This window comes from Carcharhinus amblyrhynchos, chromosome 23 (genome assembly GCF_965287045.1).
Source record: "Carcharhinus amblyrhynchos chromosome 23, sCarAmb.v2.hapA, whole genome shotgun sequence".
NCBI lineage: Eukaryota > Metazoa > Chordata > Chondrichthyes > Carcharhiniformes > Carcharhinidae > Carcharhinus > Carcharhinus amblyrhynchos.
Window position 1 is genome coordinate 14,024 of NC_137346.1, and position 23,165 is coordinate 37,188.

The window sequence follows — 23,165 nt, forward strand, 5'->3', positions numbered from 1 at the left end:
GAGAGAGAAGTAAAGAGTTGGAGACTGACTATGCAGCCAGACTCAAAAATCTTGCAGCATTCGGCTGAACACAACAGATAGCTCGTTGCAACTTTTCTGTTTTTTTGAAAAGCTGGGTACAAACTGTGTCTGGCTGCATAAACAATTGGCATCTGTAACCACAAAACACTGCTATTTACCTCATGAGAAAATCTTCGATAGAAGGATCATTTCTGTTTAAACATCACACTTTCAAATGTGATCAAACAAATGATCAAATTAGATATAATGTAATGGTATATCATAAAGATTGGAGCTGTATGGCATGTGATTTTAATGGGGAAAGTGATGTCTTTTGATTACACACAAATGAATCGATGTCCTGCTGCAGCCAAAAAGCCAGTGCAAAGTGTTATCTGATTTACACTAAGCTTTCCATGAAAGAGAAATATGTAATCCAATGTATAATGCATTGGCTAAAGCCATACAGTCATTAGAAAAATGTGAACAGAGATATTGCCCACTATACTCGTGAGGCTAAGAACTACCACAAACCGGATTAACCTGTTATGAGTTAATGGCCAGAAGGGCTATGCAACTGCCCAAATCCATTATCACTGTTGGGGGGGGGGGGGGGGGGAACAGATGTCGGCCATCTATCAGATAGAATTAGACAATATATTTTAGAGTTAAGTGCCCAAATGAAGGGTATGCGAAAGACACATAAGGAAAACTAATTAACCAGTGATGAGCAAATTGAACTGGAACAGACCCCTGAGGTACCCTCTGATGAGCAGCAAGGTTATGGAAAGGACATGGAAAACCCAGGTTTGCCCCCAAATGGAATGGTCCATACAAGGTTATCATCAGTGGAGACACCTGTGCCTGCATAGATCTGCAAGGCAGAGGTGTCTGGAAACACTGGACTCAATTGAAAGAGTATGCCAGCACCAATTGAAAATATGTAATGCGCTCAATTCACAGAGACAGCTGACCGCCAAGCAAGCTGATCGGGCTCGCGGGAAGCCCCGGGTTGAAATGGGCGCTACGAGAGGACACAGATTTAAGGTGCGGGGAGGCAAGTACAGAAGTGATGTTAGGGGTAAATTTTTCACTCAGAGGGTGGTGAGTGAATGGAATCGGCTGCCATCAGTGGTGGTGGAGGCGAACTTGCTGGGGTCTTTTAAAAGACTTCTGGATGAGTATATGGGATTTAATGGGATTGGGGGTTATAGATAGGTCTATGGATTGGTAGGTGTTGATGTGATCGGCACAACTCGTGGGCCAAAGGGCCTGTTTGTGCTGTAGTGTTCTATGTTCTATGTCCTTCCGGTAATAAGGCGACCAGAACTGGACGCAGTACTCTAAATGCGGCCTAACCAACGTTCTATACAACTGCAACATTAGACTCCAGCTCTTATATTCTATGCCCGGAAGTATGCCCGGAATGCATGGGATCCTTAATTACGCTGGCTGCTTTTCCGAGGCAGGGGTAAATGTAGACAGACTCAGTGGTTGGGAGGCTGGCTTGAATGATGGACTGGGTTTTGTTCACGACCTTTTTTTAGTTTCTTGCAGTCTTGAACAGAGATGGAGCCATATGAAGCTGTGTTACAAACAGAAAGAATGCTTTCTATGGTGCATCAGTAAAGGTTGTGGTGAGAGTCATAGCAGACATGTCAAATTTCCTTAATCTCCTGAGAAAGTACAGGTGTTGGTGGACATTCTTAACTATAGTATCAGCATAGGGAGACCAGGACAGGTAGTTAGTAATTTGGATTCCTAGAAACCTGAAGTTCTCGACGCTTGTCCCCATTGATATAGACAGGGGCATGCCATCCACTACCCTTCCTGAAATCGATGACTACCTCCTTCAGTTTGTTCACAGTGTCTCCCATCCACCTTTATGTCATGTGTCCCACCACCTCCTTCCTGTGCATATCATTTCTTACAGTCTTTACCAATGGTGGAGGCAACATTGACTGTTCAAAATGCCCTGAACATTTCTCTTAATGGCTGTGTTCCATATTTGTTAAGTCATGAAACATGACAGTGTAAATTCCAGCTGGTTGGTGGAAGATGTGATGGTGCCACAAGATTCCAGTCTGTTGGCGGGACAATGAGCATTCATGAGTTGTAAAAAAAGGTTCCCAACATTCACTGGTGGAAAAGTAAGCTGCATTTATCTTCAGGCCGATTTTTGGACTCCCACCATATCTACCTCTCCTGTTTGATATGATTCTTGCTGTTGGTGGGAGAGATGATTCTGGCCATGGACTGGAGTCTTACCTTGTTTGCTATACTCGCTTCAGTGCTGAGCTCATCATGATTAACGACATACTTCCAATTTGCTATGAATTTGAATTTTAAAGATTATAAACTTGAATAATTACATCTCACAGTAAAGAGAAGCAGAGCGATTAAAGTAGGGTTGATTTAAATTGCTCCTAAAATGAACGCTTGAGCAATCCCCTATTGAGTACACGTCTCTCCAGTTTGTCAATGCAGAGAAATGTATTTCCTTCTGTTTTTCTGACATAAATGTCATAAGAATATAGCGTGAACAGAATATTCTTTATTTAACTAAGCATATGGTTTACTCCTTTTACAAAACTGCAGAAAGGCTCAATTCTAGATATGTGGATTCTGCTGTCACTGAAAAATGTAATTAAATGTCAGATAAATCATTTAACATGCTGAATAAATCTTCACAGCGAATGAATTACTAACAACAGCAAGATTTGGTTTCAATGTTCACTGTTCAGTTTCTTCAAGTTCCATCATGTCCTTGTAATTTCGTTTAAAAAATCCACACTGTGAATTAAGGGGAAAGAAAATTAATGCAAGAAATCAGACAACAGGAGCATAGAAATCATAGAATCCCTACAGAAGGAGACCATTCAGCCAGTCGAGTCTACACCGTCAACAATCCCACCCAGGTCCTATTCCTGTAACCCCACATATTTACCCTGATACTAGGGTCAATTTAGCATTAGCAAGTTTAAAAACAACACTTTAGAGTTTTGGGAAAAGTAAGTTGAGAACTAGATAAGGGTCATTGGTGGCCAGTATCTAGCCATATAACACCATGGATTTACCTTTTAGATTCAATGGTGTGAATTTGTACTCCTGGCATGGGGCATAACCCTGGGGACCACCTGGTGTAAGTTTGGGCAATGAGATCAGTCAGCCTCCACAGGAAATGCTGGAAAAACTCAGCAGGTTTGGCAGAGTCTGGATAGGGAAACAGAGTCACTGTTTCAAGTCCAATATGATTCCTCTTGAGAAGAAGCATAACTCTGTTTCTTTCTCCACAAATGTTCCCAGACCTGCAAGATTTTCCAGCATTTTCTGTAAGCAAGTGTGAGGTTATCCATTTTGGACCGAAAAACATTGATCAGGGCATTTTCTAGATGGTATGAGGTTAAATACTTTGGATGTCTGAAGAGATTTGGGGATTCAGGTACATAGATCTTTAGAATGCAACAAATAGTTGCAGAAAATAACCAAGAAGGTGAATGGAATGCTGGCCTTTATATCTGGAGGACTGGAGTATAAGGATGCAGAAGTTATGCTGCATCTATACAAAACTCTGGTTAGACCCCATTGGAGTCACTGTGAGCAGATCTGGGCACCACACCTTAAGACATTGGCCTTGGAAAGTGTGCAGTTAATGGCACTCAATCAATCTGTCCGGTTCATTCTGAAGGATCTCTGCACCCTTGTCACAATTCACCCTCCCACCCAACTTGGTATCACCTGCAAACATTGAGAAGTTACATTTTGTTCCCTCATCCAAATCATTAATAGAACTTGTGAATAGCTGAGGTCCCAGCACTGATCCCTGTGGCACCCCACTAGTTGCTGCCTGCCAATTTAGGATCGCAACGGGATCTTGATCAATTGGGTCAGTGGGCTGATGAATGGCAGATGGCGTTTAATTTAGATAAATGCGAGGTGGTGCATTTCGGTAGATCAAATCAAGCCAGCTAATGGTAGGGCATTGGGGAGAGTTATAGAACAAAGTGATCTTGGGGTACAGATTCATAGTTCCTTGAAAGTGGAGTCACAGGTGGACAGAGTGGTGAAGAAGGCATTCGGCATGCTTGGTTTCATTGGTCAGAACATTGAATACAGGAGTTGGGATGTTTTGTCTTGATATTGGTTGGAGGTTCTAGAAATAGGTGGCAGTCTAAAAATTAGTGAGAGATGTTAGGAAGCACTTCTACACACAAAGATTGGTAGGGGTTTGGAGCTCTCTTCCACAAATGGCAGTTGATGCTAGATCAGTTGCTATTATTAAATCTGAGATAGATCATTTTTTGTTAAGCAAAGGTATTAAGAGATTAAACATTTTACAGCCTCCTGGACTGAACTCTCCCCTCCAGCTTCATCCCAGTTCCATCTGATTTACTTCATTGCTTCGTTACATCTTATTAATCCATTTTTATTACTTTATATTTCTGGTTTTACACATCTCTCACCTTCAGTCCTGTTTCACCACCCCACCAGGGTAATATGCCACGTTCCTACAATCTGCACCTTTGTTCTGCCATTTACACATTCCAATCTCCTAATGAATACTCTTAAACCCATTCTTCACCTTCTTTATCACCACTGATGCTCCCTTTGTCCTTTTGTCTTGGCCATTCTTGTCAATTACAGTCCCTCACCCCTCGTCACAGTATAAATTTGGTCCTATTTTCTTTGTCTTTACCTCCGACGAAGAGTCTTCCAGACGTAAAGCTTTGCCTCTATCCTCTCTCAACAGGTGCTGTCAACCTGCTGAGATTTTCCAGCATTTTCTGTTTTTGTTTCAGATTCCAACATCTGTAGTATTTTGCCTTTATTGTTGGTTAGGCTACAGCTAAAGTATTGTGTGCAGATATGCAATCCACATTATAGGAGGGGTGTGATTGCACTGGAAAGGGTGCAGAGATTTACCACAACGATGCCTGGGCTGGAGAATTTTAGTTAAGAAGAAAGATTGGATAGACTGGGGTTATTTTTCCTGGAGCAGAGGAGACTGAGAGGGAACATGATTGAGATGTATAAAATTATGACGGGCATAGATAGAGGGGACAGAAATAAACTTTTCCACTTGGTGGAGAGATCAATGACCTGTGGCATAGCTTTAAGGTAAAGGATGGGAGGCTTGGAGGGGATGTGAGGAAAAACACTAGGAGATCAGTGTGCCTGTGCAGTGGCACACCTAGAACTCAGCAGCCAGTTTCACAGGCAAGATTAGGCTCTGCCCATTCCTGCCGGCAAGAATCACATCCTAGAAACAGAGAAACTAGATGAAGGAGAAGGCCATTCGGCTTTTCAGGCCTGCTCCACCATTCATTTTGATCATGGCTGATCATCGAATATCCTGATTCCCCCTTCGCTCCATATCCCTTGTTCCCTTTAGTGCCAAGAGCTATAGCTAATTTCTTCTTGAAATCAGACAACGTTTTGGACTCAGCTACTTTCTGTAGTAGTGAATTCCACACATTCACAACCCGCTGGATGAAGAAATTGCTTCTCATCTCGAAAAGGTTTACCCCTTATCCTCAAATTATGACCCCTAGTTATGAACTCCCCCCATCATTGGGAACATTCTTTCTGAATCTACCCTGTCTAATCCTGTTAGAATTTTAAAAGTTTCTATGAGATCCCCTCTCACTCTTCTGAACTCCAATTAATATAATCCTAACTGACTGTGACAAGGGGCGTACTTCAGGGATCAGTGCTGGGACCTTTGCTGTTTGTAATATATCTAAATGATTTGGAGGAAAATGTAACTGGTTTGATTAGCAAGTTTGCAGATGACACAAAGGTTGGTGGATTTGTGGATTGCGATGAGGACCATCAAAGGATATAGCAGGATATGGATCGGTTGGAGACTTGGGCAAAGATGGCAGATGGAGTTTAATGCATTTTGGAAGGTCTAATACAGATAGGAAATATACAGTAAATGGCAGAACCCTTAAGAGCATTGATAGGCAAAGAGATCTGGGTGTACAGGTACACAAGTCACTGAAAGTGGCAATGCAGGTAGAGAAGGTAGTCAAGAAAGCATATGGCATGCTTGTCTTCATTGGCCAGGACATTGAGTTTAAAAACTAGCAAGTCACGTTGCAGCTTTATAGAACTTTCGTTAGGCCGCACTTGGAATATAGTGTTCAATTCTGGTCGCCAGACTACCAGAAGGATGTGGAGGCTTTGGAGAAGGTACAGAAAAGATTTACCAGGATCTTGCCTGGTGTGGAAGGCATTAGCTATGAGGAGAGGTTGGAGAAACTTGGTTTGTTCTCACTGGAACAACAGAGGTTGAGGGGCAACCAGATAGAAGTCTACAAGATTATGAGAGGCATGGACAGAGTGGATAGTCAGAATTTTTTTCCCAGGGTGGAGGAGTCTATTACTAGGGGGCACAGGTTTAAGGTGCAAGGGGCAAGTTTTAAAGGAGATATATGAGGCAGATTTTTTATACAGAAAGTAGTGGATGCTTGGAACTTGTTGCCAGGAGGGGTGGTGGAAGCGGATACAGTAGTGAGTTTTAAGGGGCATCTTGACAAATACATGAATAGGATGGGAATAGAGAGGTGTAGTCCCTGGAAGGGTAGGGGGTTTTAGTTAAGACGGGCAGCATGGTTGGTGCAGGCTTGGAAGGCTGTAATTTTCTTTGCTCTTTGATTTTGTTTCTCCTCATATGACAGATCTGTCATCCCAGGAATCAGGCTGGTAAATCTTTGCCATACCCCCTCTATAGCAAGGACATCCTTCCTCAGATAAGGACACCAAAACTGCAGACATCACTCCAGGTGTTGCCTCACCAACGCCCTATACAAGTGCAGCAAAACATTCTTATCCCTATTCTCACAGAAATTTACAATGGCTGTAGAGAAGGTAGATGCAGTGGAGGGATTGTCTACAGAGTCTCTGTGGGTGGAAGTTTGGAACAGCAAGGGGTCGGTAACTTTGCTGGGTGTTTTCTATAGGCTGCCCAATAGTGACAGGGAAGTTGAGGTGCAGATAGGGAAACAGATCCTAGAGAGACGTAGTAATAACAGAGTTGTCGTGATGGGAGACTTTAATTTCCCAAATATCGACTGGAATATCCCTAGGGTAAGGGGTTTGGATGGGGAGGAGTTTGTTAGGAGGGTTTCCCGACACAGCACGTGGATAAGCCTACGAGAGGAGAGGCTGTACTTGATCTGGTGCTGGCTAATGAACCTGGACAGGTGTTGGATCTCTTGGTGGGAGAGCATCTTGGAGATGGCGATCATAATTCTATCTCTTTCATGATAGCATTGGAAAGAGATAGGATCAGGTAGGCTAGGAAGGGGTTTATCTGGAGTAAGGGGAAATATGAAGACATCAGGCAGAAAACTGGACGAGTAAACCGGAAGGAGGTGTTCTTGGGGAAAAGTACTGAAGGAAGGTGGCGGATTTTCAAGGAATGTTTGTCTGGAGCTCTGTACTACAGGTTTGCGGTGGACTGAAAAGATTGAGTATGTGGATGTTAAGGAAGGGGATGTGTTGGAACTTTTAAATTCTATCAAGATAGATAAGTCGCCGGGACCGAATGGGATGTACCCCAGGTTACTGTGGGAGGTGAGGGAAGAGATTGCAGAACCCGTGGCGGTATCTTTGCGTCGTCGATGGAGACGGGAGAGGTTCTGGAGGATTGCAGGATTGTGGATGTGGTTCTTATTTTCAAGAAAGGGAACAGGGATAGCTTGGGGAATTACCGACTGGTGAGTCTGACCTCCGTGGTTGATAAGTTGATGGACAGGATTCTGAGGGACAGGATTTATGAACATTTAGAGAAGTTTAGTATGATCAGAAATAGTCAGCATGGCTTTGTCAAGGGCAGATCGTGCCTTACGAGCCTGGTTGAGTTCTTTGAAAATGTGACTGAACACATTGACAAAGGAAGAGCGGTGGATGTGGTTTACATGGACTTCAGCAACGTGCTTGATAAGGTCCCCCACGCAAGACTTCTTGAAAAGGTGAGAGGGCATGGGATCCAAGAGGCTCTTGCCTTGTGGATCCAGAACTGGCTTGTCTGCAGAAAGCAGAGAGTTGTTGTGGATGGGTCTTTTTCTGCATGGAGGTCAGTCACCAGTGGAGTGCCCCAGGGATCTGTTCTGGGACCCTTGCTGTTTGTCATTTCCATAAATGACCTGGATGAGAAAGTGGAGGGATGGGTTAGTAAATTTGCCGACGACACAAAGGTTGGTGGTGCTGTGGATAGTCTGGAGGGATGTCAGAAGTTGCAGCGTGACACAGATAGGATGCAAGACTGGGCGGAGAAGTGGCAGATGGACTTCAACCTGGATAAATGTGTAGTGGTCCATTTTGGCAGGTCCAATGGGATGAAGGAGTATAATATCAAGGGTAGGACCCTTAGCAGTGTTGAGGAGCAGAAAGACCTTGGGGTCCGGGTCCATAGGACTCTTAAATCGGCCTCGCAGGTGGAGGATGTGGTCAAGAAGGCATATGGTGTGATAGCCTTCATTAATCGAGCGATTGAGTTTAGGAGTTGGGAGGTAATGCTGCAACTTTATAAGACCCTTGTCAGACCCCACTTGGAGTACTGTGCACAGTTCTGGTCATCTCACTACAAGGAGGATGCGGAAGCTATTGAGAGGGTGCAGAGGAGATTTACAAGGATGTTGCCTGGATTGGGAGGCATGCCTTATGAGGATAGGTTGAGGGAGCTAGGTCTCTTCTCCCTGGAGAGACGAAGGTTGAGAGGCGACCTGATAGAGGTTTATAAGATGTTGAGAGGAATAGATAGGGTGTCCTCTCGGAGGTTATTTCCCAGGGCTGAAATGGTCGCTATGAGAGGACACAGATTTAAGGTGCTGGGAAGCAAGTACAGAGGAGATGTCAGGGGTAAGTTTTTCACTCAGAGGGTGGTGAGTGAATGGAATCGGCTGCCGTTGGTGGTGGTAGAGGCGAACTCGCTGGGGTCTTTTAAGAGACTTCTGGATGAGTACATGGGATTTAATGGGATTGAGAGTTATAGATAGGCCTGGTAGGTATGGATATGATAAGCGCAACTTGTGGGCCGAAGGGCCTGTTTGTGCTGTAGTGTTCTATATTCTAACATAGCAACAGGCCCTTTGGCCCAATTTGTCCATGCCGCCTATCTTTTACAACGAAGTTGGTCCCAATTGCTGACACTTTGCCCATATTTCTCTATACCTATCTTACCCAATGCTTTATAAAAGACAAAATTGTACCACCTCTACTACTGCATCTGGTAGCTTGTTCCAGACACTCACCATCCTCTGTGTGAAAATATTGCCCCTCTGCACCTTTTTGTATCTCTCCCCTCTCACCTTAAACCTACGCCCTCTAGCTTTAGTCTGCCCTATCTTTGGGAAAATATGTTGATTATCTACCTGATCTATGCCTCTCATTATTTTACAGACCTTGATAAGATTACCCGTGATGCCTCCGACTCTCCAGGGAAAAAAGTCCCAGTCTATCCAGCCTCTCCTTATAACTCGAACCATCAAGTCCCAGTAGCATCCTAGTAAATCTTTTCTACACTCTTTCTAGTTTAATAATATTCTTTCTATAATAGGGTGAACAGAACTGTACACAGTATTCCAACCGTGACATTACTAATGTCTTGTGCAACTTCAACAAGATGTCCAAACTCCTGTATTCAATGTTCTGACCAATGAAACCAGCATGCCGAATGTCTTCTTCACCACCCTGTCCACCTGTGACTCCACTTTCAAGGCTCTATGAACCTTTAACATGACATGCATTAACAGGAATGGTAAGGTTACGATGCAAATGCTCAGGCATATCTGCACCCCAGGGACTTCATTGCTAAGAAAGCAGTTCACCACCATTTTCTCAAGGGCGACTCAGAAATAGAATCATAGAGACCCTACAGTGCAGAAAGAGGCCATTTGGCCCATCAAGACCGCACTGACTCCAATCCCACCCAGGCCCCACCTCCATATCCACCTGCTAATCCCTCTAACCTACACATCTCAGGACTCTAAGGTGCAATTTTTAGCATGGCCAATCAATCTAACCTGCACATCTTTGGACTGCACATCAGGATGGGCAATAAATGCTGGTCTAGTTAACAATGCCCACATCCCTTAAATGAATTTAAAAAAACACAATATTCAAAGCTAAAGTTGCTGAAGGTGACCACCCGAGTAACAGCTCCCACTATGCATGTTTCGATTCTCCATTGGTGCACCTGTATGTTTTTAGTTTCCAAACACTAACTCTTAGTGAAGTTTAATATGAATCATCATGGTCAATGTCCATTCTTCCCATTCACCATTGTCATTTGCAGTTGATAAGGAGGCATCTGGAAAGAGACATTAATTTGTCCTTTCTCATTGTGTTCTCAGCAACCTGCTGGCCCATCATACAAGAATTCAGTTTGATTAACACTCAACTTCCCAACATGTGAAACAAAGTTTTCCTCCTTTGTGTTCGGCATTTTGTGGTATGTTTGTTAAAATACAAATATTTACATTCCTTTGATTACAATTTCTCTTCAAACTTTATACACAAGACATAATATCCACCTTAAAGTTGTAAACTGAACTGTAAGATTGTAGACTTGTTTGTCTTTGCTCATGTACACGGTGAATTTAGACAGTTATACTTACCTTATATAGAATTAAAATAAGCAAAAGTAGAAGCAGGATTCCACCAACTGAGCTCCCAGCCACCACCGGGATAGCATTAAAGGCTGGAGTATTTACAAGGTTCACATGCATCTAAATAGGAAATAATCACAGCTTAGCAAGTTCAGTTTTTAATCAGAAAAAACAGTTTTAAAAGGGCTGATTTTCTAGGCAAAGGGGGAATAGATCAACAATGCCTAGGTCCAATTATATGTTATCATGACGATGAAGCTGCAGAGGATGTTCCGATCCCTCGAGTCTCATCCTTCATTTTAATAATAGAGGGTGCTTGGAAGTAGTGACGCTGAATTTGCGTACCCCCTTCCAATGTGATGCAGTAAAGGCAATAGGACTGAGGAAAGTCCCTGTTTTTCTACAGAATATGGGGAAAGTCCCTGTTTTTCTACAGAGTTAGGGGTTGCACCAGTGTCCCAGCAGTCAGTATGTGCACAGAAGGCAGTGTCTCTGATAGCAGCAGCAGGAATTGCACCCTGACAGATGACAATGGATGAACTAGATATTAATTTATTTCAGTAATCCAGTGTTGACAGTTAGCGTGGGTCTTTCTGCCTGCGTTGTGGATGTAATCAGTGCAAGTGTCTACTCTACCCACACATCCATTCATCCACACAGCTGAAATTTAGATAGTATTGTCAATGGCTTGCGACATCCCCAACAGCTGAGATGACTTTGCTGAACTGCCGGCTACTGGCTGGGTGCTTGTTCACAAGCTATGTTAACATAAAGACAGAGCACCAGAGACCAGAGAAAGCACAAAGCTGGTGGGGAGAAGCTGATGGAACCAAAGAGGACACTTTAAGCTGGTGAGTCTTCACTGAATTCAAGCTGGAACTCCTGTAGGGACGTCAGGATTCAGGAAGTGACATGGGTCAAGAGGAAGAAGCTGATCGGGTGAGTATGGTCAGGAAACTCAGATCTGGTTGGTAAGGAATTGCAATGAGGAACTAACCCTGAAGACCGGTCAATTAGGAAAGTGTAATATTAAGGGATTAACTGAGATACACAGTCAGAGCAAACATAGTAAAGTGATAAGTAACAATAGTAAGTAACACAAGGATAAGTAGGTCAAAGTAGAAATAGACAAGGAGGCTAAGGGCCCAATTTTATCATTTTCATTCTAAGTGCCGATTCTGGGCGTAGTACAGATCTGACTTAGAAATCCACTTTCAGGCACCCCCAAACGCTCTCAGCCATCTCCAGTCCGATTTGCACTGTGGGCAGGGCTTAGCGCTGCCGGAACGATCGGAGCTCTGCACAGTTAGAAAAAATGGGAAAAAGCGTGCCCGTGTCAGATCACTCCCGAGCTACAGGAAGCAGAGAAAGTGGCCCAGAAGCAAAAGGCGGGAATGAGGGTATATCTTGGGGTTGGGGGGTGGGGGGGGGGGGGGGGCGGAGGGAGGGAGGCAGGTAAGACGTATCTCGGGGGGAGTGTGGGGGCAGATGGATCTCTGGTGGGGAGGGGCAGATGGATCTCTGTGGGGGGGAAGCAGGGGGGTCCACTGCCACTCTGTGGGCGATCAGTGGGGGGGTGGGGGTGGTGAGGCAGGGGTGGCAATTGGTCTGGATAGTGGGGGGGTGGATAGGGGGGCAGTGATGTATGTGGGCAGTCAGTGGGTGGATAAGGGACACACACACACACATCACTGCCCCCCTTATCCACACCCCCACTACCCAGACCGATTGCCACCCCTGCCCCCCCCACCCGATTGTCCGCAAAGTGGCAGCGGACCCCCTGCTCCCCCACTAGAGATCCATCTGACCCGACCCCCCTCCTACCCACTCACCCCAACACAATGAACTTGCCTCACTTCCCCCACCACCCCCCCCCCCCCCCCCCCCCACCCCCAGAGAATGGTCTGGCCTCACTCCCCCTCCCCTCCAGAAGAACATCTGACCCGCCTCCTCACCTCCCCCCACCACCAAACAACGATCAGCCCTCCCCCCTCCACCACCAGACATAGATCAGCGCGGACTCAGGTGCAGATCGCGATAAAGGCCTCACACCTGACTTTACCATGATTTTGCGCATGAAAATGGGTGCAAATTGTTGGTAAAATCAGGCCCTAAATCAAGGTAAAAGGAGTATCTTTTAAGACTAAGGAATTAGAAAAGTTAGCAAGTAAGACAAAGTATGATTAAGTTCAAGACATGGCAAGTGAGGAAGAAGGAACATGTATAAGCGAGACAGTCTGCATCTGAACCATAATGGGACAAACATCCATGAGAGTGGGCTTGCTAGTGCTGTTGGGAGGAGTTCAAATTAGCTTGGCAGAGGGAGAGGACAGAACATGAGCACAATCGAGACTATGGGGACTATAGTAAAGGAACCAAGGCAGAGGGAGTTAGTCATAGAGATATATAGTATGGAAACAGGCCCTTCGGCCTAAGTCATCCTTGCCAACCAGGTTTCCTAAACTGAACTAGTCCCATTTGTCTGTGTTTGGCCCATATCCCTTTAAACCTTTCCCCTCCATGTACCTGTCCAAATGCCTTTTAAATATTGTAATTGTACCAGCCTCTACCACCTCCTCTAGCAACTCATTCCATACACGCACTATCCTCTGAGTGAAAAAGTTGCCTCTCGGGTCCCTTTTAAACTTTTCCTCTCTCATCTTAAACCTATTCCCTCTAGTTTTGGACTCCTCTACCCTGGGGAAAAGACCTTGGCTATTCATCTTATCTGTGCCCCTCATGATTTTATAAACTTCCAAAAGGTCACCCCTCAACCTTCTACACTCCAGGGGAATAAACCCCAGCCAATCCAGTATCTCCTTATAATTCAAACCTTCCAGTACCAGTAAGATCCTTGTAAATCTTTTTTGCACCCTTTCTAATTTAACAATCCAGTCTCTCAGAATCCCCTCCAACAACTTCCCCACCATTGATGTTAGGCTCACCGGTCTGTAGTTCCCTGGTTTTTCCCTGCCGCCTTTCTTAAATTACTGCACATTATTTGCCTCCCTCCAGTCTTCTAGCACCTCATCCACGGCTGTCAATGATACAAACATCTCCCCCTAGGGGCATCACAATTTCTTCCTTAGCTTCTTTCAATATCCTGGGATGCACTTATTCAAGTCCTGGGGATTTATCTTTCTTTATGTGTTTTAACACCTCCAGCACCTCCTTTTCTGTAATGTGGACGTTTTTCAAGACATCACTATTTACTTCCCTGAGTTCCCTGGCTTCCATGTCCTTCTCCACGGTAAATACTGATGAGGAATATGAATTTAGGATCACACCAATCTCCTGTGGCTCCACACATCGACGGTCTTGTGATCTCTGAGGGGCCCTATTCTCTCCCTAGTTATTCTTTTGCTTTTCATCTCATTGTACAGTCTCTTTGCATTCTCCTTAGCTGCCAAAGTTTTGTCATATCCTCTTTTTGCCCTCCTGATTTCCTTTTAAATGCACTCTAACACCCCCTAAACTCAGAATCACAGAATACTACAGTGCAGGAGAGGCCCATTGGCCTCGAGTCTGCACCGGTGCATGAAACGCCCTGACCTGTCCATCTAATCCCACTTGCCAGCACTTGGCCCATTGCCTTGAATGTCATAGCGTACCAAGTACTCATCCAGGTACTTTTTAAAGGACGTGAGGCATCCCACCTCCACCACCCTCCCAGGCAGTGCATTCCAGACTGTCATCACCCTCCGTGTAAAAAAGCTTTTTCTCAGATTGCCCCCAAACCACCCTCCACTTTTAACTTATGTCCCCTTATAACTGACCCTTCAACTAAGGGGAACAGCTGCTCTCTATCCACCTTGTCCATGCCCCTCATAACCTTGAACATCTCAATCAGGTCGCCCCTCAGTAGAAGGAAATTTGGCCGACTGGATAAGTAACTGGCTGTCTCATAGAAGACAGAGGGTGGTGGTGGAGGGAAAATTTTCAGACTGGAGGCCAGTTACCAGCGGTGTACCACAGGGATCAGAGCTGGGTCATCTGCTATTTGTGATTTTTATCAATGACTTGGAAGAGAGGGCTGAAGGGTGTGTTAGTGAATTTGTTGATGACACCAAGATTGGTGGAGTAGTGGATGAGGTGGAGGGCTCTTGCAGGCTGCAAAGAGACATTGATAGGATGCAGAGCTGGGCCGAAAAGTGGCAGATGGAGTTTGTGGAGTAAGTGCGAGGTGATTCATTTTGGGAGGACAAACTTGAATGCGGACTACAGGGTCAACGGCAGGGTTCTGAGGAATGTGGAGGAACAGAGAGATCTTGGAATTCATATCCACAGATCTCTTAAGGTTGCCACTCAAGTGGATAGAATCATGAAAAAGGCTTATAGTGTGTTAGCGTTTATTAACAGAGGGTTTGAGTTTAAGAGCCATGGGGTTATGCTGCAACTATACCAGACGTTGGTGAGACCACATTTGGAATATTGTGTTCAGTTCTGGTCACCTCACTATAAGAAGGATGTGGAATCATTGGAGAGAGTGCAGAGGAGATTTACCAGGATGCAGCCTGGTTTGGAGGATAGGTCTTATGAGGAAAGGTTGAGGGAGCTGGGGCTTTTCTCTTTAGAGCGGAGGAGGATGAGAGGCGACTTAACAGAGGTTTACAAGATGATGAAGGGGACAGATAGAGTGGATGTGCAAAGACTATTTCCTCGGGTGAATGTAGCTGTTACTAGGGGTCATAACTACAAGGTTCATGATGGGAGATATAGGAGGGATGTCCGAGGTAGGTTCTTCACTCAGAGAGTGGTTGGGGTGTGGAATACACTGCCTGCTGTGATAGTGGAGTCGGACACTTTAGGAACTTTCAAGCGGTTATTGGATAGGCACATGGAGCACTCCAGAATGATAGAACATAGAACATTACAGCGCAGAACAGGCCCTTCGGCCCACGATGTTGCGCCGACCAATTAAAAAGCAATGACCCTCTAACCTAAACCAATCTCTTTCCATCCATAAACCTATCCACGGATCTCTTAAACGCCCCCAAACTAGGCGCATCTACAACTGCAGCAGGCAGGGCATTCCAATCCCTCACCACCCTCTGGGTAAAGAACCTACCTCTGACATCCGTCCTATAACTACCACCCCTTAATTTAAAGCCGTGCCCCCTCGTGCTAGCTTTCTCCATCCGAGGAAAAAGGCTATCACTGTCCACCCTATCTAAACCTCTAATCATCTTATATGTTTCAATAAGGTCCCCTCTTAGCTGCCTTCTTTCTAACGAAAACAACCTCAAATCCCTCAGTCTCTCCTCATAGGACCTCCCCTCCATACCAGGCAACATCCTGGTAAACCTCCTCTGCACCCTCTCCAATGCCTCCACATCCTTCCTATAATGTGGGGACCAGAACTGCACACAATACTCCAAGTGCGGCCGCACCAGAGTTTTGTACAGTTGCAACATGACGCTGTGGCTCCTAAATTCAATCCCCCTACCAATAAACGCCAAGACACCGTATGCCTTCCTAACAACTTTATCTACTTGATTCCCAACTTTCAGGGATCTATGTACACATACACCTAGATCCCTCTGTTCATCCACACTATTCAGAGTCCTACCGTTAGCCCTATACTCTACACATCTGTTATTCCTACCAAAGTGAATTACTTCACACTTTTCCGCATTAAACTCCATCCGCCACCTCTCGGCCCAGCTCTGCAACTTGTCCAAGTCTCTCTGTAAACTATGACACCCCTCCTCACTATCTACCACACCTCCGACTTTGGTGTCATCGGCAAATTTACTAATCCACCCAACTATACCCTCATCCAGATCATTTATAAAAATTACAAACAGCAGTGGCCCCAAAACAGATCCCTGAGGCACACCACTTGTAACCGAACTCCATGATGAATATTTACCATCAACCACCACCCTCTGTCTCCTATCTGCTAGCCAATTCCTGATCCAATTAACTAAATCACCCTCAATCCCATACATCTGCATTTTCTGCAGAAGCCTTCCATGGTGAACCTTATCAAACGCCTCACTAAAGTCCATATATACCATATAGAACATAGAACATTACAGCGCAGAACAGGCCCTTCGGCCCACGATGTTGCGCTGACCAATTGAAAAGCAATGACCCTCTAACCTAAACCATAGGAAGTGATAGGAAGTGGGATAGCTTGATCTTGGGTTTGGACATAGCTCAGCACAACACTGAGGGCCGAAGGGCCTGTACTGTGCTGTACTGTTTTACGTTTCTATGTTTCTCTGCTCCAACAAAAACAATCCAAGCCTATCCAAGAGATGGCAGATGGAGTTTAATCCAGACAGATGTGAGGTAATGCACTTTGGAAGGTCTAATACAGATAAGAAATATACAATAAATGGCAGAACCTTTAAGAGTATTAATGGGCAAAGGGATCTGGGTGTACAGGTACACAAGTCACTGAAAGTGGAAAGGCAGGTGGAGAAGGTAGTCAAGAAGGCATACGGCATGCTTGCCTTCATTGGCCGGGGTATTGAGTTTAAAAATTGACAAGTCATGTTGCAGCTTTATAGAACCTTAGTTAGGCCGCACTTGGAATATAGTGTTCAATTCTGGTCGCCACACTACCAGAAGGATGTGGAGGCTTTGGAGAGGGTACAGAAAAGAATTACCAGGATGTTGCCTGGTATGGAGGGCATTAGCTATGAGGAGAAGTTGGAGAAACTTGGTTTGTTATCACTGGAGTGAAGGAGGTTGAGGGGAGACCTGATAGAAGTCTACAAGATTATGAGAGGCATGGACAGAGTGGATAGTCAGAAGCTTTTTTGCAGGGTGGAAGAGTCAATTACTAGGGTGCATAGATTTAAGGTGCAAGGGGCAAGGCTTAAAGGAGATATACGAGGCAGATTTTTTTATACAGGGAGTAGTGGCTGCCTGGAACTCGTTGCCGGGGGAGGTAGTGGAAGCGGATACGGTAGTGACTTTTAAGGGGCGTCTTGACAAGTACATGAATAGGATGGGAATAGAGGGATACGGTCCCCGGAAGGTTAGGGGGTTTTAGTTAAGTCAGGCAGCATGGTCGGTGCAGGCTTGGAGGGCCGAAGCACTGTTCCTGTGCCGTAATTTTCTTTGTTCTTTGTTCTCTATCCAATCTCTCTTCATAACTTATATGTTCTATCCCACGCAGCATCTTGGTAAATCTCCTCTGCACCCCCTCCAATGTGTTCATGTCCTTCCTATAATGTGATGACCAGAACTGCACACAGTACTCTGGTTGTGACCTCACCAAAGTTCTATACAATTCCATCGTGACCTCTTTGCTTTTGTAATCTATACCACCATTGATAAAGGGGAGTGTGCCATATGCCTGAGGGAATGCACATGGATACAGGGTTATCTGATAAGGTGGAATCATAATTGGCCTAGCGGTAGAAGACGGAGGGTGGTGACAGATGGCTGCTTTAGTGACTGGAGGCCAGTGATCAGTAGCGTACCACAGTGATCTGTGCTGGGCCCCCTATTGTTCATCATTTATATAAATGACATAGATGACTATGTCGGAGGGTTGGATCAGTAAGTTTGCCGATGACACAAAGATTAGCTGGGTCGTTAACAGTGAGGTTGAGTGTCTTGGGTTACAGGAAGATGTATATGCGAAGTGGTAGATTTAACCCTGAAAGCTGTGAGGTGATGCACTTTGGTCGGATTCCTCAAGAGATTCACTTGACCCCAGCTACCTATAGCTGACATACGCTTCCCTCTTCACCTGCAGTTTGAGAGGGAGAAGCTGGAATCAGATGTAATGGTATTACATTTGAGTAAAGATAACTACAGAAGCATGAGGGAGGAGCTTCCCAGAGTTGGAAGAGGAGCCTTGCAGGAAAGAGGGTGGAGTAGCAATGGCAGGAGTTTCTGGGAGTAATCTGGGAGACGCAGCAGAATTTCATCTGTAGGAAGAAGCATACTTGGGGAGGACAAGGCAACCATGGCTTACAAGGGAAGTCAGGGATTGCATAAAAGCAAAAAAAAAGCATACAATGTGGCAGAGATTCGTGGGAAGCCAGGGGACTGAGAAACCTTTAAAACAGAGGACAAGTAAAAAAGCAACAAGTGGGGAGAGAAGATGAAATATTTAAGGTAAACTATCCAGTAATATAAAAGAAGATTGCAGGAGTCTTTTTAGATATAATGTGGAGATGCCAGCATTGGACTGGGGTGGGCACGGTAAGAAGTCTCATAATACCAGATTAAAGTCCAACAGATTTATTTGGTAGCATGACCTTTCAGAGCACTGCTCCTTCATCAGGTGAGTGGAGAGTTGGGTTCACAAACAGGGCATATATAAAGGGTAAGAGTGGACCTTGGACCACTGGAAAATGATGCTGGAGATGTAATAATGGGGAACAAAGGATTGGCAGCAGAACTAAATAGGTACATTGCGTCGGGCTTCATGGCGAAGGACACAAGTAACCTGCCAAAAATGCAAGAGAGTTGGGGGGCAAAGGTGGCCATTACTAAGAAGCAGGTGCAAGGAAAGCTGAAAGATCTGAAGGTTGATAAATCATCGAGACCAGATGGACTACACACCAGAGTTCTGAAGGAGATAGCTGAAGAGATTGTAATAGTATTAGTGGTGATCTCTCAGGAATCACTGGAGTCAGGGAGGGTCCCAGAGGACTGGAAAAAGGCTAATGCAAGACCTCTGTTTAAGAAGGGAGGAAGGCAAAAGGCAGGAAGTTATAGGCCAGTTAGCCTGACCTCGGTCATGGGTAAGATTTTAGAGTCCCTTTCCAAGGGTGAGATGTCAGAATATTTGGAAGTCCATGGTAAAACAGGGCAAAGTTAGTAAGGTTTCATCAAGGGGAAGTCATGCCTGACAAATCTGTCAGAAATCTTTGAGGGTGTAAGGAGCAGGTTATTTTTTAATCATTTGTGAGACATGGGCGTCACTGAATGGCCAGCATTTATTGCCCGTTTCTAGTTGCCTGAGGGCAGTTGAGAGTCAACCACATTGCTGTAGCTCTGGAGTCACATACAGGCCAGACCAGACAAAGATGGCAGATTTCCTTCCCTAAAGGGAAATTAGTGAACCAGATGGGTTTTTCCAATAAACGACAATGGTTTCATGGTCATCAGTAGATTCTTAATCTCAGATTTTTTTTATTGAATTCAAATTCCACTATTTGCTGTGGTAGGATTCGAGCCTAGGTCCCCAGAACATTAACTGAATTTCTGGATTAATAGTTTGGCAATAATGACAAAAGAGAGCCAGTGGACATAATCTACTTGGATTTCCAAAAGGCCTTTGACAAGTTGCCATACAGGAGGCTGCTGAGTAAGAGCCCATGGTGTTAGAGGCAAGGTATTTGCTTAGATTGGCTGACTGGCAGAAAGCAGAGTGGGGGGATAAAGGAATCCTTTTCAGGATGGCAGCCAGTCACTAGTGGAGTTCCATAGGGGGCAGCATTGGGACCACAACTTCTCACTTTGTACATCAATGATTCTAGCCAAAGGAACTGAGGGCATTGTGGCAAGATATGAAGATGAGACAAAGATAGCTGAAGGGACAGGTTGTATTGAGGAAGCAGGGATGCTGTAGAAAGATTTGGATAGGTTAGGAGAGTGGGTAAAGAAGTGACAGATGGAATACAATGTGGGAAAGTGTCAGGTTATGCACTTTGGTAGAAAGAATAGAGGCAGAGACTATTTTCTAAATGGGGAGTGAATTCAAAAGTTGGAAATGCAAAGGGACTTGGGAATCCTAGTTCAGGATTCTTTTAAGGTTGACTTGCAGGTTAAGTTGGTGGTTAGGAAGGCAAGTGCAATGTTAGCATTAATTTTGAGACGACTAGAATACAAAAGCACATTTGGGATATCATGAGCTATTTTGGGCCTCTTATCTAAGGAAGTATGTGCTAGCCTTGGAGAGGGTCCAGAGGAGATTCACAGGAATGATCCCAGGAATGAGAAGCTTGACTTATGAGGAGCTTTTGAGGACAATGGGTCTATACTCGATGGAATTTAGAAAGATGAGGGAGATCTCATTGAAACTTACAGAATACTGAAAGACCTGGATTAAATCTCCCTTTACTCTGAGGCTGTGCCCTCAGATCCTAGTCTCTCTTATCCACTGGAAACATCTTCTCCACGATAGAGTGAACGTGGAGAAAATGTTGCCAATTATTAGGAGATACTATGATCCCGAGGGCACAGCCTCAGAATAAAGGGATGACCCTTGAGAACCGAGATGAAGAGGAATTTCTTCAGCCAGAAGACGGTGAATCTGTGGAATTCTTTGCAACATAATTGTTTGTTTACATGGACGTTAGCAAGGCCTTTAACAAGGTACCGCATGGTTGGTTTTGTATAAGATTAAATCTCACAGGATCCAGGATGAGGTAGCCAATTGGATACAAAATTGGCTTGATGACAGAAGACAGAGGGTGGTTGTAGAGGGTTGTTTTTCAAACTGGAGGCCTGTGACCAGTGGTGTACCTCAGGGATCGATGCTGGGTCCACTGTTGTTTGTTAGTTACATTAATGATTTGGATGAGAATTTAGGAGGTATGGTTAGTAAGTTTGCAGACGATAGCAAGATTGGTGGCATAGTGGACAGTGAAGAAAGTTATCTAGGTTTGCAATGCCATCTTGATCAATTGGGCCAGTGGGCTAATGAATGGCAGATGGAGTTTAATTTAGATAAATGTGAGGTGATGCATTTTGGTTGATGCAATCAGGGCAGGAAGTGGAAAAGCTAAACAAATTCAAGAAAATTCATGAATAAAAATATCAAGCTTTTTAGCTAAACGACCATGAAGTTCTTCTGGTGGCTAAAGAGGATTTTATTCCACAAAAAAGTGAACCATTTGCACAAAAGGAGGCAGTGCTAAACCCACACTTCCTGGAAACAAAAACCAAAGGATTTAATAAAAGAACATACAGTTAAAAATAATCCTGAATTTAAACATGATGAGATGAATATAATTGCTAAGTAGACAATTCTGATTTTTGGTAGGTAGTAACATTTTTCAAAGACTTTATAAAACATGCACAGTTGAAAATAATTTAAAAACTGAACAGAGTGATTCAGAGTCGATTTCAAACAGTGAAATCCCTGCTACAGGTTAGTATCTGGCTTCAAGGAAGAACGGATTCTGGAAGAAGCTATTCATAGAATCCCGACAATGCAGAAGGAGGCCATTCAACCCATCAAGTCTGTACCGACCCTCCGATAGAGCATCCCAATCAGATCCTATTCCCATAACGCCACGCATTTATCCTGCTAATTCACCTATCCTACACACCTTGAGACACTGAGGGACAATTTAGTGTGGTCACTCCACCAAACTTGTACACCTTTGGAGTGTGAGAGGAAACTGGAGCACCTGGAGGGAACACATGCAGACACCAGGAGAACATGCAAACTCCACACAGACAATCACACAAGGTTGGAATTGAACCCAGGTTTCTGATGCTGTGAGGCACTGTGACATTGACTTGCCCTGTGACAGGGGATTTCTTCTTGGATTCCAATTTGCAGCTACCAGTACCCAGAAGTTCGATGCCACATTGGGGAATGGATACAGGATAAGTGGAGAAGGGAGGGAGGAGGGGAAGTTTAAAGGGGAGAGGGGTGGGCTGAGGCAAATGGAACAGGAGTGGGGATGAAAAGTGCTGGAATATGAGGGGAACTGATGTGGCATATGGAAAGGAGCAGATGAGGGTTGAGGGGGTGGAAAGTAGAGAGAGAGAGGAAGTGAGATAGAGGAGTTGTAGGTAGTGCTGGGTTGGCAAAGGAATGGGGGAGCAGGGATGGAGTTGGAGTACTGTGTTGGGGAGGGGCATGCAGTGTTCCCTCTAAACTGCATGGTTGCACAACAGGTCAGAAGGCACCAGCTAGGCTTCACACAAGTCAGTCTCTATGATTTATCAATGCACTCAGTCATGTAAAACAAATGCAAACAGGATTGCACACTAAACAAATGGCCCTTACACCCCAGAAAAAAAAAGCTGATATGTTAGTGATCGGTAACAGCTTTATCTGTGTTAGGAATGCTGAAAATTTCAATCCAACTCAATTTTGTGATGCAGATTGCAGAGTAATCAGATTCTGTGCTTTACCTTTATGCTGTGACGGATATCTTTAGCATTAGATGTTTCCTGATATAGATTTTCATCAAAAGAAACAACTCCTGAGACCACAATATCAGCATTATCTTTGACAAGCTGAAGAAGGAAAGATAAATTTATAGAACAATCAAACATATTAGAATTAAAAAAAGACTTACACAAAAGATTGTGGGTGAGATCTTATTGGCTCATTGCACTGGTCAATTGCATAGCCAGCCAGCAAGATTGCGTGGGGCCATTACTCCAGTTTGCATTCAGTGTGAACTGGTTTGGCCTCGCACGCAACCTTCTCAGTCCTGTTTTGACAACAAGATCAGCTTAATGCCCAGAAAGGACACAAGTCTGTTGCGTGGGATTGAATAGATTTCAAAACCATTAGCATGTCTAGAATGGCATATTTCAGCCTCCCAGAATTATCTCCCTTGCTGCGGGGCCTCATGTTAGTGAGAATCACTGCTGGTCTCCACCAGCACA

General features: G+C 44.6%; 1 protein-coding gene across 1 annotated transcript in view; it reads right to left on the reverse strand.

Moving 5' to 3' along the window:
* Positions 1-2,534: 2,534 nt before the first annotated feature.
* The window catches only part of LOC145357476 (integrin alpha-E-like), a 453,795-nt gene continuing 433,164 nt past the window's right edge, over positions 2,535-23,165 (reverse strand). The window contains exons 35-37 of the mRNA XM_080210848.1: positions 22,683-22,787; positions 10,626-10,736; positions 2,535-2,793 (exon numbers count right to left, since the gene is read on the reverse strand). Coding sequence (XP_080066974.1) covers positions 2,734-2,793; positions 10,626-10,736; positions 22,683-22,787 — 276 coding nt within the window. The 3' untranslated portion in view covers positions 2,535-2,733. The remainder of the gene's footprint in view (positions 2,794-10,625; positions 10,737-22,682; positions 22,788-23,165) is intronic.